Here is a 16,952-nt window from a genome sequence, read left to right as displayed (position 1 = left end):
TATGTAATGATATGTCTGGAAATGCAGAAGGTAACAAAGACAAATGCTGTCATAGGTACATTCCCATGTGAGCTAATACAGGTACATTCCCATGTGAGCTGTTACAGGTATTTTTCCGTGTGAGCTGACACAGGTACATACCAATGTAGGCTTTCACAGATTCATTCCATTGGTTATCCATATCTATTCCTATGGATAGAGCTATGGGAATTGCTAAGCAAATGTGCTTGGTCAAGGTTTCTGTGTCCAGTAACTACTACTTCCACTGAGCATTGGTTGGCATGTCTGCAGCTGTCCCCAGAAATTAGTTTTGTGCTTTAAATAACCCTGAGATATATATATATATATATATATATATATTATGTTCTATTTTCTGCTTTATGATGCTACACATTGGTTGTTCCGAACTTGCCCTTCAGAAAGCATTAACACTTAGACACAAATGAATGATTTCAGCCTATACTCTCAAATTAATGTGCTATTTAGTAAATATTCATATTTCACCAGAAGGCAGATTTTAAGTCTTTCAGTGGAAGGATTTTTGTCCACCTCTTCCTTACATTACTACTTGTTCAGTCTGCCACCTAAACCTTCAGTGATTTATCTTAGTATTGGCCGTATGAAAACTTCATGGTTTTTCAAGAATTCCTAAAATTCTTTCTGGAGCTAAGAAATGAAAGCATAACAACGATTTTAAAATCTGCTAGTTTTTCTTAGAATCAGTCAATTATAGTTCCATATGGAAATATTTAAAAGTGTTTGAAAAAACTATGTTGTGTTTGTTTTCTGTGGAAATCCATCCTATAATGCAGTTGCAGATATGAAAAAGGTTTATTTTTGTGTTGAGCAGTAAGGGAAGCTAGTTCGCAGCTTGTAGCACATCAATAGTGAATTAATCAAAATGCCTTATTTTTTGTAAAAAAGTGCTAATTTACAATAGGTAGAATCTCAGGTCCTGTATTCACAAAACAGACCATTGGTTCTGGTAATGGTACAAAGTAACTGTTATAAATTTGTAGTAACATAACAAAAAAAAAAAAGAAATACAGTTCCCATGAAAAGTACTAGAAATCATTGTTTATTTGTCCCTGAGGATATAAGTTGGGACAACTTGGATATAAGTTGGGACAACTTTCTCTAAACGAATACAATGTCAGTTAATCTAGTCATAGGTGTACCATAATCTCACCACCATGAACACAGAATTTGGGTCCACAGTTAATCCCACAGAGTGGGGAGTGAGTTCATACGTGGTTTGCTTGGTATAGATAAGAAAGCACTGAAGCCTAAGGAGCAGGATGAAAGAATAACTACTGTATTATAGAATACCTATTTGATTTTTAAAATAGCAGTCAATATTGGAAGACTTTATAATTCTTTCTAAACCAGTTTCTTTTGAAGCAGTTGTGGCTTAAATTACAAGCCAACAATGTACTGTACCGCAGGGGTACATTTTTCTCTTGAGATATTCATGCATACTTTGTATAGTATTTCTGTTATTGTATGGGCCCTACAAGCACAGGGGGATTTTATCCTCATCAGCTTCTTAGGGTGATCTCTGCCTGACTATGAACATCTATAGAGGCACGACACAATGGTACAGAAACTGTTCTTAGTAGTCTAGCTACATGATCATCACTGCACTACTTTCACCGTTTTCTCTGCATCATCATGCCGAGAAAGATTGTGATTGTTCAGCGTTTTCTTTGTTTTAGAAAAATTGTAAAGCATTCAAGATACTGCAAATAAAATCCATATGTTTCTTCAACCCCCTCTTTAGCAAAATAATAGCCAGTCCCCCCACCCCTGTATCAGCTGGCTTGGGTTACCACAAGTAAAATCAAGAAGAATTCCAGGAACAGCTGTAACCCTAGCCTCCCATGTGTACACACGGCAACTTACTGCATGCCTGATCACTTCACAAGTTTTTCATTTGTGCAAATTTCACATGATAAGCATGAAGTCCTGTAGATGCAGCCTGTATGGGTTAAACATTTGGCTGAGTAATAACATCCGTTACATCCTAGTTTTATTAGAAACTTTTAGGACTATGAAGAAAAATGAGGTTATTATGTATATCGCATATTGTTACAGTAAATCCATTTTAATAATGGATAACAATTAGCTTACAACTTCAGCCAGTTTTATTGATGTTTTAAAATGATTTTGAAATTGCCACGTCTTTAAAAACAATCAAATGCTGGTGTTGCTGCTGACAGTTGGTCATTTGACACAAAGAAACTGGTCTGCATTAGGTTTATTCACAGCAACTAAGTTATTTATATTTGTTCAGTAATAAAGAGAGGAGATGGCATCCCTACTGGAACAACAACTCTCTGAATTTCCCAGGTTTGTGGCATATTTACTAAGTATAGTTAGGGAGGGAAGTCATTTTTCATGAGCTTTGTTTTTAATTTAGCAGTGGCTGAATAGGTAGGGAGGCCATTTCTGAGTCAAGGTGAGGCAGATAAAAGGAATGACCATTTTTTGTACATAATAATTTAATTAAATTGAAAAATTTAACATACTGTCAAATATTCACAAAATGATAATAATAAAAATTCCAACTATTTTGGTAGTGAACACTTAACTAACAGAGAATAGCGATGTCACTAACCTTGCTATACTGTCTAGTAGGGAGGTTTCCTGGATTACTTTTACAGCTCAGTCAGCTTTAAAATCCAACTACTGGCTTGTTATCCCCCTGCCCTTGTTTTAATTTCATTCAATATTGGTGCACCCCCTTACTCGGTGTTTGTCAACCACAGTTTCTTCGGAGGTTGCTAGGTGGTACTTGGTCAGTGAGTAATTTGTGAATATATGTAAAGGGGACATTCTTACTACTGCCAATCATTGTAAGATGCATTCTTCTTAATAGAAACCAATGAACTATGAGCTGTGGACAAAGGAGATATAGCAGGGGTTCCCCTAGACCTCAAAGTTAATCCAAGAGTTGCCCCATATCAAAAGGTCCAGAAAAGCTTCCCTAACCCTTAATGAAAATAATTTTACATTTACTTATTTCCAAGTGTCTTTTGTGCAGTGGGATATAGTGGGTAGGATCCTATCTGCTGTAGAGAGTCCACATCATTACATGACTCCACTTTTGTGGCATTCTCTTGTGTGATCAGGGCAGAGGACAGGTTTTGACACCCTGAGCTTGAAGATAGTGGTTTGAATGAGAGGTGCCATACATCCTGAGAGATGGCTGGTGCTAGATAGGTGAGTTTACATGGAACTGCTCCAGAGACAGGGTAAATATTGCAGCCACAGTTACTTTTTGTTTTTATATTATGCTGGGGACTAAGTATATATGTTTTTATCCAGGCTGAACTTAAGTTTAGTTGTAAATGTTTCTTCAATTACCTAAGATGGGGTTGCCATGATGTATAGCATGAATAGACATTATATGAATATACCTATCTTTTTATTACAGGACTTTATGTATGTAAATGAACTATCAATAATAACCAGAGGGCTGAGGGAGGGAGCCAATGACAGTGTTTACAACCTTAAGCTTTGTTTGGACACAGTGTTCATATGATACGCCAACGATAAATTAGCTTTCTGGTAAACCTCAGAATTTACTAAATGCCTTGAAGCCCTTCATATACGGACCTGGAACAGTCTCTCTTTTCTACAGTTTTACAACATGAAAAACTGCAGTCATAGAATGTGTTTGAGGCACCTATTGTAAACCTGGCATCACAGCTGAACCATTCACAAATAATCACACATATAATGTATGAAGTGAACTTTAGTCCCAGTTAAAATGCAGAAAATTAGACATAGAATAAAGTAGAAAATTGATATCCGCAGCCCAACATGCATGGAAATACTAAATTCAGTGTCAAGATTAGCATTAAAGTGTAGCTCCAGTCAAAACCTTATATTCTTTTTATACATTGGGAATTGCTGTCACTGTCCACAGTATGTCCTAGCTGGATAGATTTGACTTTACTCTTTGTCCTGTGGACCATTATCACTGGTAGAGAAAGTGTAAAGGAATCCAAAAATGTTTAATGTCTAGACCTGACCCTGAGTAAAAGATAAATTTTTCACTGGGGCCACTTGAGATTTCCTCTCATTGTAAAAAGATCTCCACTTTCTGCTCTGCATTGGGGTCAGAAATGCAGTAATACTTTCTCAGCTTCTGCCCCTTGCCCACCTTGACAAAAAAACAAAAACAAAAAACAATTGGCTAGAGTTGAGCTTTAGAGTTGAGCCTTCAACAAAACTTGTTTTTTTTTGTTACAACCAGAATGCAGCATTTCAAACATGTTGTCTCTGCTGCCAGTTGGCTGGAAACTAAAATTATATATTTGAAGAAAGGGAAATTTAGTTTCTGGTTGTTAGAAAAATGTGTTTACAAAAATTCTGAATGTGTCAACTTTTGAACTTTTGCTAACATCCTGTGGGAATATTGTGCATTTTTCATATCTTACCCCTGGTCAACATTTGCCCTTATTATTGTATACATACATATCATAAACTTTTTTTAAGCCAAAGACAAAATAGAACATGTGTACAGATTTACACCTAATTGGATACACTGTATAGCCAAAAGTTTGAGTACTATCACACCTATATTAAATTGATTGATATCCAATACCGAAAGCGTGGGGAATAATATAGAATTCCATTCCTTTATCAACAGTGATAGCCTCCACCCTTTTGGGAAGGCTTTTGTCAATATTTTGGAGTGTGTCTGTGAAAATTTGTGCCCATTCAGCCAAAAAAGCATTTGTAAAATGAGCTACTGATATTGGGATGTGAAGATCTGGTTTGCAATAACAGTTCATATTTATCCCAATGATGTTTAGTAGGATTGAGGTCAGGACTATTTGCAGCTCCTTTATATCAAACTCTGTATCAAACTATGTCTTTGTGGGGATTTTTTTTTCTTCTCATGTTAAGGAAAGGCAGAAAAGGGCCATGGGAGTACAGAGTTGTCTAAATGTCTTTGTATTCTACTAGATTGTAAGCTCTTCGCGGCAGGGTCCTCTCCTCCTGTATCACTGTCTGTATTTGTCTGTCATTTGCAACCCCTATTTAATGTATAGCACTACGTAATATGTTGGCGCTATATAAATCCTGTTTAATAATAATAAATAATGAATTAATAAATAATTAATAGTAATAATAATAATAATATTAATAATTATGTAGCATTCTATGCACTAACTAAAATAATAATAAAAGGGGAGTCCAAATGCTTTTGGCCATATAGCATACTTTTATTTTTAATGCAACGTAATGGAACAAGTGGTTAAACTGTAGCAATATTAAAGTTAAGGTTTGAACATGAAAAGCATACTGAGAAGTGAAATACTTTTAATAAAAATGAATATTTAAACTAAAAATTTTACAAATACTGTATTGTCAAGATAAACTCATAACATGAAATACACAACACAAAATATAGAACAAATAGTACACAGAACAACACACTATTGTACCTTTTTGTGTATAATAGAACAACTAAAATGGCATGAAATCGCCTTTATGAAAGCAGGCCATGCTGATCTCTACCCACCCTGAAAGTGCCTAGAAAGGGCACATGAACCTCTGATCTGGAGCACAATGTCAAGTATGCCCTGGTCTGATAAATTAAAGTTTCTTTTGAATCATTTGGGTGATTGGGTATGGTACACAATATTAGGCATGTATTTTTATTATTTTAACTGATCAGAGTATTTACTTCACTGCCACTTGGAAAAAGTTGTCCTGCAGTGCAGTAGAAACTATGATATTAAGAGAAAAAGTGATGAAAGCAAAGAAAGTAAAACACTTAAAGGTAGAAGAAGTAGAATTTATAAACATGATAGTTACTTAAATTCTATCACATTTTTATTAGTTTGCACACAAAACAAACTGCATTCCACAACAACAAATATATTCCTGCTACAGTAGTGAAGGGTACTTATCTGTTCATGTGCATGCAATATAATTGATCCAAGGTGACCACAGTTTAGGAAATTTATTGTGTTAGTCATACTCCTAATGTGGTTTCTAACTTCCTGAAATTTGATAGAAGGTTTTTCCTGTGTTCAGTTATGTTAGTTTGCAGCAATATCTAGAACAATTTTGCAAAACACCCTTTTCCTTGACTTCGTGATTAAGGGGCACGGTTCTAGAATAGACATAGAGAACTGGGAACAAAGTTTCTGATAAAAGGTTAATTTTTCATATGCCGGCACCTTCCAAAAGCTTTCTGTAAAATTTTTAGGCTTTAAAGGACAGCACCTTAGTTTTTGTCTATAAACGTATAAAATTGAAATCGATCTTGGGGAAAGCCAAATTAGAACACCATTTTCCTTAATGGATTCCCAAGCAAGATAACGGCAGCTGACTTGCCTTTGCAGATTAGGAGTCAAAGAAATCAGTGTTACAATTTACTGTATTTCAGAAGGCCTTCGTCTGACCTCTGATTGAGATGATGAGGTATTGCCATTTTATACATTCGGATACAGCACTTGATGCATCCTTCCCAGAAGCTTGAACAGTGCAGGGCCTAGTATACGAAACTTCAGTACCACAAGGGCTTATTGTTCCAATGTGTGACTGATTAGCCCTGCTGTTTGCTAAGGAATGTGAGCTACAAAGAAGCTTCTTCTTATGACAGGACTGAACCTCTTCCCATCCCTGGGCTGCTTTCTTCTAGGAGCACAGAGGCTGCTTGTGTGCATGTTCTGTATCTCATCTCTAAGACTCATGTGCTGCTAGGAGATACAAATCTAACACACATATCTGTGCACTTCAATGTGTGAGTGCATATTGCTTATTTGGCACAATTTTTTTTAATACATTGAAGTTCATAGCCTAAATTGGTGGCTAATTAATAGTTTTCTGTCTACCATGCATCCCATAGTACTACTACATAGTGAGTTACTGACCTGGAAAAAGCATACAGGTTAGGACATGTTAAGGGTATTATTATTATTATTATACAGTATTTATATAGTGCCATCATATTACGCAGCGCTGTACAAAGTCCATAGTCATGTAACTATCTGTCCCTCAAAGGAGCTTACAATCTAATGTCCCTACTATAGTCATATGTCATTAATGTAGTCTAAGATCAATTTAGGGGGAAGCCGATTAACCTAACTGCATGTTTTTGGGATGTGGGAGTAAACCGGAGTACCCGGAGTACCCACGCAGACACGGGGAGAACCTGCAAACTCCATGGAGATACTGTCCTGGCTGGGATGCGTGTTTCAGATAATTTACCCTCTAGGCCTCATTTACTGAGATTTATTCATTTACTAATGCATATCCTGAATCATATCAATATAATCAATTTAGTAAGAAGTGAGTTTTTCTTTGAATTAATAGGCATCTGTGCAAACATCAGCTAAGCAACATGTCTACAATATGTAATTTTTTTCTTTTATTTTGGGTATCTACGTTACCACTTTTAGGGTGGTCATCTTTTGTAAGGAAAATACCACACAAGGTGGATGATTTTAAAGTAAATCTAGTGATTTGTAGCCAAGCCCTTAGAAGTAAAAAAAACACTGCAAATAAATTGCTAGTATGACATGGCTCCTAAATTATATCTGTTTTAGGAGACCTACTAAAGCTGCTATCTCCAGTTTAGAAAGAATTTAAAAGTCAGAAAAAGCACTTTAACTTAACCCGTCCTTTCAATCTTAAAATTTACCTGGGCAAAAAACTGAGCTGATACCCAGCAATCCCAGATTCCTCTGCATGTGCCTGGAATAAAATAACTCCTGTGTGCCGGTACCTGATTAACAACATCATCCCAGCCTGGTCAATCAAGATGTAAGATCATCTGGTGGAAGAGAAGTAAGAAGAAGGGAACAGGGACAGGTGTGTATCGCGGGTTTAGTTCATATCAAAACACTGAAAAAGTTTTATATATATATATATATATATAGACTGTATAAATATATGCAGCGTACCAATCTATATTGTATTATCCTTTTTCATTTGTCAAAGTCCTGATCTCTTCCACAGCTTTTTGACAACTTCCGACTTTTATAGAGTCTAAAGTCATGGCACTAATTGACTTTCAGGGGAGCTCACAGTCTATGAGCAGCATGGTTTGCTCAGGGGACAGTTTCTGCATGAATGTTTTGTTGGGTTTCCCCTAAGCACTCCCAAAAGTTTTTCTCCCAAATCTATGGGGTTAGGTCAGTTTGCTTACCCCCCAAAACTGGCCTCAGACTATGTTAATAACATAATAACTATGGTAGGAATGTTAGATTGTGAACCCCTTTGAGGAGTTCTATAAAAATACCAGTTAATCATAATCTGAATGTCCCCACTATAATCTTAAGTCATTAGCATAGTCTAAGGCCAATTTGGGGGAGAAACTAATTACTGACTGAATTAGTTTGCTTTTTTTCAGGCCATTTTTCTTTCCTTATCTGGAAATCCTGCACATAAATGTAAAGTTCAGCCTTAACTTTAGTCTGACACCATTGTACAGGCTCCGCTTCTGCGCTGATATTTCTTATTCTGATTTTACTGCACCAAGTCAACTTCTTTAAACTTTCTTTCTGCATTAAAAGCTGCAGCAAGTTAGAGCCTGCCCTCTTTCATGGCTGATGGATATCCAGCATCATCTAGCCATTTCCTTATCCCTTTATAGCAGTTTGTTCTTTGATAGACTTATTGGGTTAGCAAACACATGGTTTTGTTTTGGGCTCTCTTTTAACTTTTACTGCATGGTATTTGTTGTTTCCTCTTTCTTTTAATACACAATGCCATTAAACATTTATTTTTCTTACTTTACCTCCAACTTCCAGGCATTATAAATTAAACTGCTTTCCTGAGAGGTTTCTAACTTTGGCTCGGTCACCTCGGGCTCTAAGAGTTTCCAACCACAGACTTTTCATACTGTTGTGTACACCCTGCCACATGCCCCAGCTATATGTCATGGCAAGTCAGAGCAGGATTAAGACCAGATGTAAATGCTAAATATGAAACAATATATTAATAACCACATCATATTACAAATACTTGTTAACAGGGTACCACCCTTCAACTTAGACCATGTAGCATTTTGTCCCTCCGCATAAGTTCATGCACCAAGCTCACAACCTAATACCCCTACCACACCATGCAGCTTAAAGTCATATGTGGTGGAAAAAGTTCAGATTTGGGATTGAGAGCAGGAACCAAGGCATCCAATGAAAACCAATGCAAAATAAATAACTACATACTAGGTGGTAGTTCACAATATTCTGGGTGAGGTTTGGAAATTTTGGGGTCTTGAGGGGGACAGGAGGCCTCAGGTGGTCTGGATTTAGTCATGGAAGAATATCTGACCACCTGTTAAACTGTCCATCTCTTTCTTATATGATATGTATATACTTTTTATTCATATTAACTTGTTGTTTGCAAGAATGTGTTTGCCAGAACAAGCTGGATTAGAGTGCCATCAATAAAATATTTATTGGGCAGTACCACATTAAAAATTCCACATTAACATGTTGCTAATTTGCTTACTGTAATGTATGAATATAGGTTAAAATGAGATTTGGCTTGCACACAAAAAAATTTTTTCAGACTTATGTTCATGACAAATGAGCAGTCCTGTCCCTGACAGCAACTTACCAGCAAAAGGAACTCCAGAGGTCTGTTAAGGTGTAGTTTTGTTTTTTTGTTTTTTTTACCAAGCAATATTCCAAATTGTTTTAATGTGAAAATCAGTAAAGTTGTCTCACTACATTGTCTAATGTTCTGCCATGTGTGATCACTTTATAACCAAGCACTATTGTGATACTAACAGGGTGCTTCTCATTCATCCTCCATAGAACAACGCTGATAAAAATTGAGAGCAGTGTGTCTGCAAAGTGATGAAGAGGTGTTTTTTGCACTTAAAAAACAGACATTACAAATACATTTTAATTTTTCATTCAGCAGACCAAAAGGGAGCAAATAGAAGTTCACTGTTAGGGTTAACACTTTAACAATGGTAGACTGGAAGATCAGTTATTTGGTTGTACAGGGATCATTTGATCACAAAACTGGTAAACAAATTTACAAATCCTTTAATTTGTAAAGCAGTTCAAAACATATATTTTACCAATGTATTTAGCAGTTTGTCTAGAGTTCAGCTTTCCGAGAAAGGTGGAGCAGACAGGGTTAATCTATAAATTGTATTTGGTTTTCTGTAACTCAGCACTCCACTGCAGCTGTACAAATCATTAGAAGCATGTAGGGGTGGGGGGAGAGAAACATTTGCCAACTAGTCTCCCACTCACCCCCATCATAAACACTCCCTTCACGGAAGATCACATATATATCAAATATATAAGAATGGAAACTTTCAGCCAAGAAGAAACTCTTCTGTTACTCCAGAGATACCTTCTTTGGGTCATGGGTAGATTTGACAGCCTTGGCCTTACACAAATATAGTCATTTGTATAAAATCCAAGACTTCTTTTGCCGCATATAAACTTGTTGGGGGAAAACTAGTGAATCTGTCTCTCATATTTCCTCCATAATACTAAATAGATAGGATGGGCATAGGACAGAAAAGATAAAAAGCTTTCTAAAATCAAAAACGGACCCAGAACAAACAAGCAGGTTCTTAGTCCTGACTTCTGTTTTAGGTGACTCATTGAGTAATGAAAGAAGAACAAGGATGGCCTTCCTGGAGTTAACCTAAAGCAACTCTACCACTTTGGAAATAAAATAAATAGAGCCTGTAAATGAATACAGTTAATATTTGCCTATCTTGCTGTCTGTATTGCAGACCTTAAGTTCGACCTTACTGCTTCCAAAGAATCCTCATTGAATACTTTATGGAGAGGAACCAGACATCTGACACTCTGGGGAAACATCAGATGCAGAAGACTGTTTAGACCAGTGGTCGTAACTGGTGGCCCGCAAGAATCTGGGACTGCGATCTGTACGGAAGACATGGTCCGCCGCTCTGGTTGGTGCGCCAACCCCAAGCCCCCCTCCCAACCAGAGCCGCAGACCATGTTTTCCGTACAGATCGCAGTCCCGGTGCGGGTTGTTTCTCTGGACAAAACCCGCCCACTCTCCCATCGCAGGCCCAAAGCTACGATGGGGGAGTGGACAGGTTCTGGCATCATGACATCACCTCGGGGAAAGTGTCTTTCCCTTTGAGTGACACAGGGCTTCCTGCATATGCTCGGTCTGGAGTCTGTGAAATTAGTGGCCCGTGAGATCAAAAAGGTTGGCGACCAGTGCTTTGGACTGTAGCTCTGCAACAAAGTAAAGATTAGTAGTGCAGCTTTTGGATAGGTTAGAATTAAAGACAACCTACACCAAAATGTGTTCAGCTAATTGTCACCCAAGTATTGACACCAAAAGATCAAATATACATTAAGGCACTTTACTGTGTACTGTTAAAGCCATCATGTTACATTTTATTTTAAAGGGACCAGTACTCAGTGACTGCTGCATTATTTCTGAGCTAAGTTGTAATAAAAACATTTAGTCATTTGTATTTTGAGGAAACAGCAGCTACTAAGTTCATAGCTTCAGACACCATATCTTGGCCTGATTTATACATTTCTGTAAAAGTATTGGTTATAAAAGGATTATTAGTAATATATATTGTATTGCATTTGTTGTATTATAATCTTTGCATTTTTCTTCTCGCAGAGTTGGAACAAAGCTTTACTGACCAGGCTGTAAATTTTGATTGAATTTGTTAATGTTATAGCTACAGACTTAGATACTCCCACCTTGGTTTGCAAATCTAGTTTATGTTATAGAGAATATTGTAGAGAACAAACTAAAGTGTTTTATATCCAGCCCAAACTATTTTTTTCTATTCAAATTTTGGAATGGGAAAAGAATTGATTCCTAGTTGGATTCTGCTGGATATTCTCTCTCCCTCTTTGCCACGCACTGGAGATGCATAAAAAAGACAATAATGACTTACAAAAAGTGGCTATAGTTCCCCTTTAAGAAACTCAACATGTTAAAGTGCACTGCTGCGCTGTGGTTTAATGTGCATTTGTAAAATGCAGTGAAGCAGCTTGTTTCGCCAAGTAACCCTGTCTTGTGTCATGCCTCACTTGTCTTTCTTTATCTTTTATCCTCAATCCCTCTGCTGTATTCCCACTTCTAGAATTTGTTATGCTTTTCCTTTGCTAGTCAGATAGCAGAGAGGTTGCCAAGCTTTGATTGCAAAAACCAGAACAAGGAAAGAAGTCAATACCTCCCTCATTAATACCGGTCACTGAACAAGTAATGGTCCGGATAATATAAGGGAATTCACAGTCTTTGGTATGAGTGTGTTTTAAATAACGATTAACTATTGTGTGTACATTCATAAACAGGATCATTTTAGGAGGTTGTTGGTTGACGTAATGTAGAATAGAATATTTTACATCCAATTGTTGGTTTTTGTTATTGTGGAATAAAGGGTTTGTGTGATGAAATGAGGGTGATATGGATTAGTCTACTGTAAATGAAATAGTATGATTAAAATTAGGAGAATATGGGCCCCAATTTTTCATAGCTTCACTGCTGTCAAGCTGACTATTGCTTAAGCTTAGAAGCCTCCCTTTCTCCAATTCCAGGGCTTAAGCACAGATAATGTGAACTATTTGTTAATGAGAAACTCACTGCTATTCTTTTAGATAAACATGAGAAATTTATGAAGATTTGGTAACGACGGATTGACTTGTTTTTTGTTGGCCTTAATTGTTGAGTGCTTTGGCTTCCATTTTCCTGCCGCTTTATTCTTAGCCTGCCTATTTAGACCAGATGTTTCCCCACTTTGCACCTCCCTCCAAATTTCTGTTGTCACTTCTTCAACATGTGACCAACTTATTTACTTGGTTTATAGCTGAGAACACCTTGATAAGGTTTTGCACTGTGACTGTGAGGATTCTTATGTTTCTCATTAAATTGCCTGTCTTTGGACAAGTTTAAAGTCACAGGTGCACCTTGTATAACTGATAGAGTCTTTGAGGAGTTTGATTATGCAATGTATAGTTAGCTGCTAAAGGATTGAGCAGGGAATTTCCTGATGTATTGAGTAAAAAGAAGTGGGGGCTTCTTGAAATAGCAATACAACAGAAAAGCACTTCTGGCTCCTTGCCAGCTACTAGACCGCCCACCGCTGGTTCTGAATGAACCAGTGTTTTAACATTAAACAGTGGGCCTTACTAAACTGCCACCATTCATACCCTATGTGAGGCCATGCAAGTAGTGTCCCAACCATGGGCCTGGTTCATGGTTTGTGGAAGCTGTAACTGAATTGCAACCTCACCACCGGTTTGGACTAGCCCTCTAAAGTTGTTTTAAAAGTGCAAGGCGTGTTATCTTTTGTGTTCAGATGGGAATACTTCTGCTGGTTGGTGACAAGATATTTACAGTGATAACAGTTGTTGTGACAGTTGTAAGGCAATATTTAGTGTATGTAATAGATTATATATGGTGACAGATTGTATACAGTGGTATCTTTCAATTGATTGGGTTTGAGTAGCTGGTGGCATTGCCTGTAATGAACAGTTGGGCCGATGTTGTTTCCCTAGTGGCAAGACTATATGTACAAAGGATGGTAAGTTTCTGTTGGTCATATTTGCAATTACAAACTGGTTTTATATGATTAAAATTACCTTAAAATGTGAAATTATTTTTTGTGATCAATCTCCTAACATCCATTGGATGTATGTATGAAGTTTGAGGGTAGGAGTATAGGCCTACTTTAAAAGACAAAACTTGAGACAAGCCTACAAACCTAGGCTCAGTCAGGAAGAATGGATATTTCTATCATGAACTCACCTCCATTAAATGAATCAAAACTGAATGGTATTTTATTTAGGTACAATAATAAACTTTTTATGGACACTAGAATTTAGGCATGTAGTCAGATACAATCTAAACAATGTATTTTGTAAAGTATGGTTCATCTGTCAGTCATCAGACATAATTGTGCTTATTTTAATATAGCTTTCAACTGGCAAAGGCATTAGAAAGCTGGCACACTAATGACCTTATACAGATCTTAGTATGGAAAATTTGGCACATGTTTTCAACACTTTGCATGTCTGGATGTCAAGATGGTTCCCTGTTTGTTAGAAATTGGCAGCTGTGCCTGGGATCTTCATGCCATGCTCTGTTATGTGGAAAGAGGAACCTCCTTTCACTCAATTATAGATTTGTGTTTCCGCTGTTGCTTTGTATGAACTTGTATCAGAGTGTGACAGTGCAATAGAACTGCTGGGATAGTCCTGCATTCTAGGTTAAACCTCAGGCCAATTGTCCAAGCTTATCTTTACATGAAGATTTCTGATGACTTGTTTCCTGAATAACACCAAAGGAATTGTTAACTTGGCTGCTTGAAAGTTAACTCATGGAACACCAGAACTACTTAAATTAACTTGACAGATTGCATGTGACCGTTATTAGAAAAAATAATATAAAACACTTTTCAATTATTTATATTCATTTTTATATATATATATATATATATATATATATATATATATATATATTGCAATATTTAAAAAAATCTGTAAACCTATTAAGTTTAGTGCAATGGTGTCAATAGCCTAGTTTTGTCCGATGTTGGATAGAACACAATAGCAAGTGAGAGTAAAACCTCTCCAAATTTAGGAAAATCTACTATTTGCCAGTTGTCACCAAAACAAGTGTTTCTGTTAGAAGATCTTCCCTCTTTTGCTTTTTAGATGAACCAGTATTGCATCCTTTAGGTATGGAAATGCTATGCTCCTATTATTATTTATTAATATCTAGTATGTCAGCAATAGCCTCTGCTAGCCAGTAACAACATTAGAGAGGCAGTGAGGGCAAGGTGAATCAAGGAGGTAACCTATGTCTATTGAGCCAGTGCATATGTAAATATAGCAAATCTTACATACAGTTTATACAGGGAATAAACATTATGTAGACTGAAATGTGCTTCTAATGGTGTATCATTATGTTATGATGGTATATGTTTTTACAGAAACTCTTTGTAGTATGATGTGAACGGCAAGATTCTAACAGATTGACTGTGATTTGTGTCTAAAAGCTACAGGCTTTTGTAATCTGTGTCTAAAAGATACAAACTATTGTGAGTGTGTATTTATAAAACTATGTATTAGCTACCATGTGGGTTAGTGACTTTGTTTTAAAGTACCCTAACAATCACTTTTAGCTGTAAAACTTGTAAGACTGGTAAATAGCCAATAGGGACTACGTTTCTGGTAATCAGTAACTGCAGCAACGATTAATAGCAAAACAATACTAATAAACAATATATATTAGTGATACTAACTGCAGAAAAAAGCAGATGTTACAGGTAAACTCCTTTTTGCTACAATATTATTAATATTACATAGTAGTTATATAGCGCCAACATATTGGGCAGCGCTTTACATAGTCCATAGTTTACAAAGTCCATAGTTTACAAAGTCCATAGTAATGTCACCAGCTGTCCCTTGAAGGGGCTCACAATCTAATGTCCCTACTATAGTCATTAGTTCACTAAGGTGAATTTGGGGGGAAACCAAATAACCTAGCTGCATGTTTTTGGAATGTGGAAGGAAACCCACGCAAACACGGGTAGAATCTGCAAACTCCATGCAGATAGAGCCCTGTCCGGGATTTGAACCTAGGACCTAGTGCTGCCGTGCTGCTGCCACCGTTCTGCCCAAATATGTTTAGAAGTTGTTTACCAATTGCCAAAAGGCCTGTGTATGTGTGTGTGTGTGTGTATATATATATATATATATATATATAAATAAAATTTACCTGGATGCAAATGAGATGTCTATTCTTCTTGATTTAAAAATAAACCTTTTTTATATCTAGATTCAGTAACTGCAGAATTGCATTTTATTCTCCTTAGAAAAGGTTGCTAGTCCAGAAAAAACAGAAGAAGAAAGCCTTCATCAGCTTTTATGGGTTATGTTTTTCTCAGTTATTTTTTTATCTGCTGGTTTGAGGCAGGAGCTCAGACTTGAAGATGTAGCTCATAAAATATAAGGAACTTAGTCCAATGTTATCTCAAGTCTTTGGCAAAACCCCATGGGTTTGGCTCTGGCTGTCTCGAGCATCTGGAAGCTATCATTATAAACAATGGACCCCCCTACCCCAACTCCTCAGAGACAGTACAAGTAGAACATGAGAACTCCTAGCCTGCCGTGGACACCATGTGGTCTGTTCCTTCAAACTAACAAACCTGAGCGCCTTCCCCTCTCTGCTGTTTTACTTGGCACCAACATACCCCTTTCTACAATAGAATCCAGCTGTCCTTACGTCCTTCGTTAAGCTTCCCTTCAATTGCATTGCATGCATGACTTTAAAAAATGAGCTTTATGAAGATTAAAGCAAATATTTAAAAGACACCTCCAGTCAGGATAAAACTGACAACATGTATTAAATGTTTCTTGGTTCTTGGTTGTTTAATTGTGACTTGCTGCTGTATCTGCACATCCAGCCTTAATACATACTGCCAAACTTTAAATGGTAGTATGAAGACATCAAGTTTTGCAAGTATTACAAAGCACACGAAGCACGGGATGGGATGTGCTAAAACATTGCTTTGAGATACACCAAGTACTACCATTTTTTTTTAAAGTCTCATTGAATGAAAAAGGAAATAAAAAAAAGCTGCTATCACGTATAAAGTAAAGACACATAATGGTTTCCTTTACAAATGTGAATCAGCTTTCACTGACCAATGCTATCTCAGTATGCTAGATTGCTTTAAAAGGGTAATGCTATGACACCTCTGGCTAGTGACAGAGCCTACCCGCTGCCTCCTGTCCTCCCCCCATCCTTACTGGGTCATCACCATATAGTACAGAATGGGGGAAGGGGGGGGTCATAGTAGAGGACTATTAACCTCCTTGCAGTTAAGCCCGACCTTCGCTCGGGCAAAAAAAAACTGCAAGGATGGTTAAGCCCGAGATTTTGTACATCCTTACTTACCTGGTCCCCCTGTGCTCATCCAGCGTCGTCCTCCATCGATCATCGTC

General features: G+C 37.1%; 1 protein-coding gene across 1 annotated transcript in view; it reads left to right on the top strand.

The window, feature by feature from the left end:
* The window catches only part of ZCCHC24 (zinc finger CCHC-type containing 24), a 33,196-nt gene extending 22,025 nt beyond the window's left edge, over positions 1 to 11,171 (top strand). Inside the window, exon 3 of the mRNA XM_072423175.1 lies at positions 11,037 to 11,171. Coding sequence (XP_072279276.1) covers positions 11,037 to 11,171 — 135 coding nt within the window. The remainder of the gene's footprint in view (positions 1 to 11,036) is intronic.
* The last annotated feature ends 5,781 nt before the right edge of the window (positions 11,172 to 16,952 follow it).

The sequence above is a fragment of the Pyxicephalus adspersus genome, chromosome 10 (genome assembly GCF_032062135.1).
Source record: "Pyxicephalus adspersus chromosome 10, UCB_Pads_2.0, whole genome shotgun sequence".
Classification (NCBI taxonomy): domain Eukaryota; kingdom Metazoa; phylum Chordata; class Amphibia; order Anura; family Pyxicephalidae; genus Pyxicephalus; species Pyxicephalus adspersus.
The sequence above is the reverse complement of the archived record's forward strand: the minus strand, read 5'-3'. Positions and strand labels throughout refer to the sequence as shown.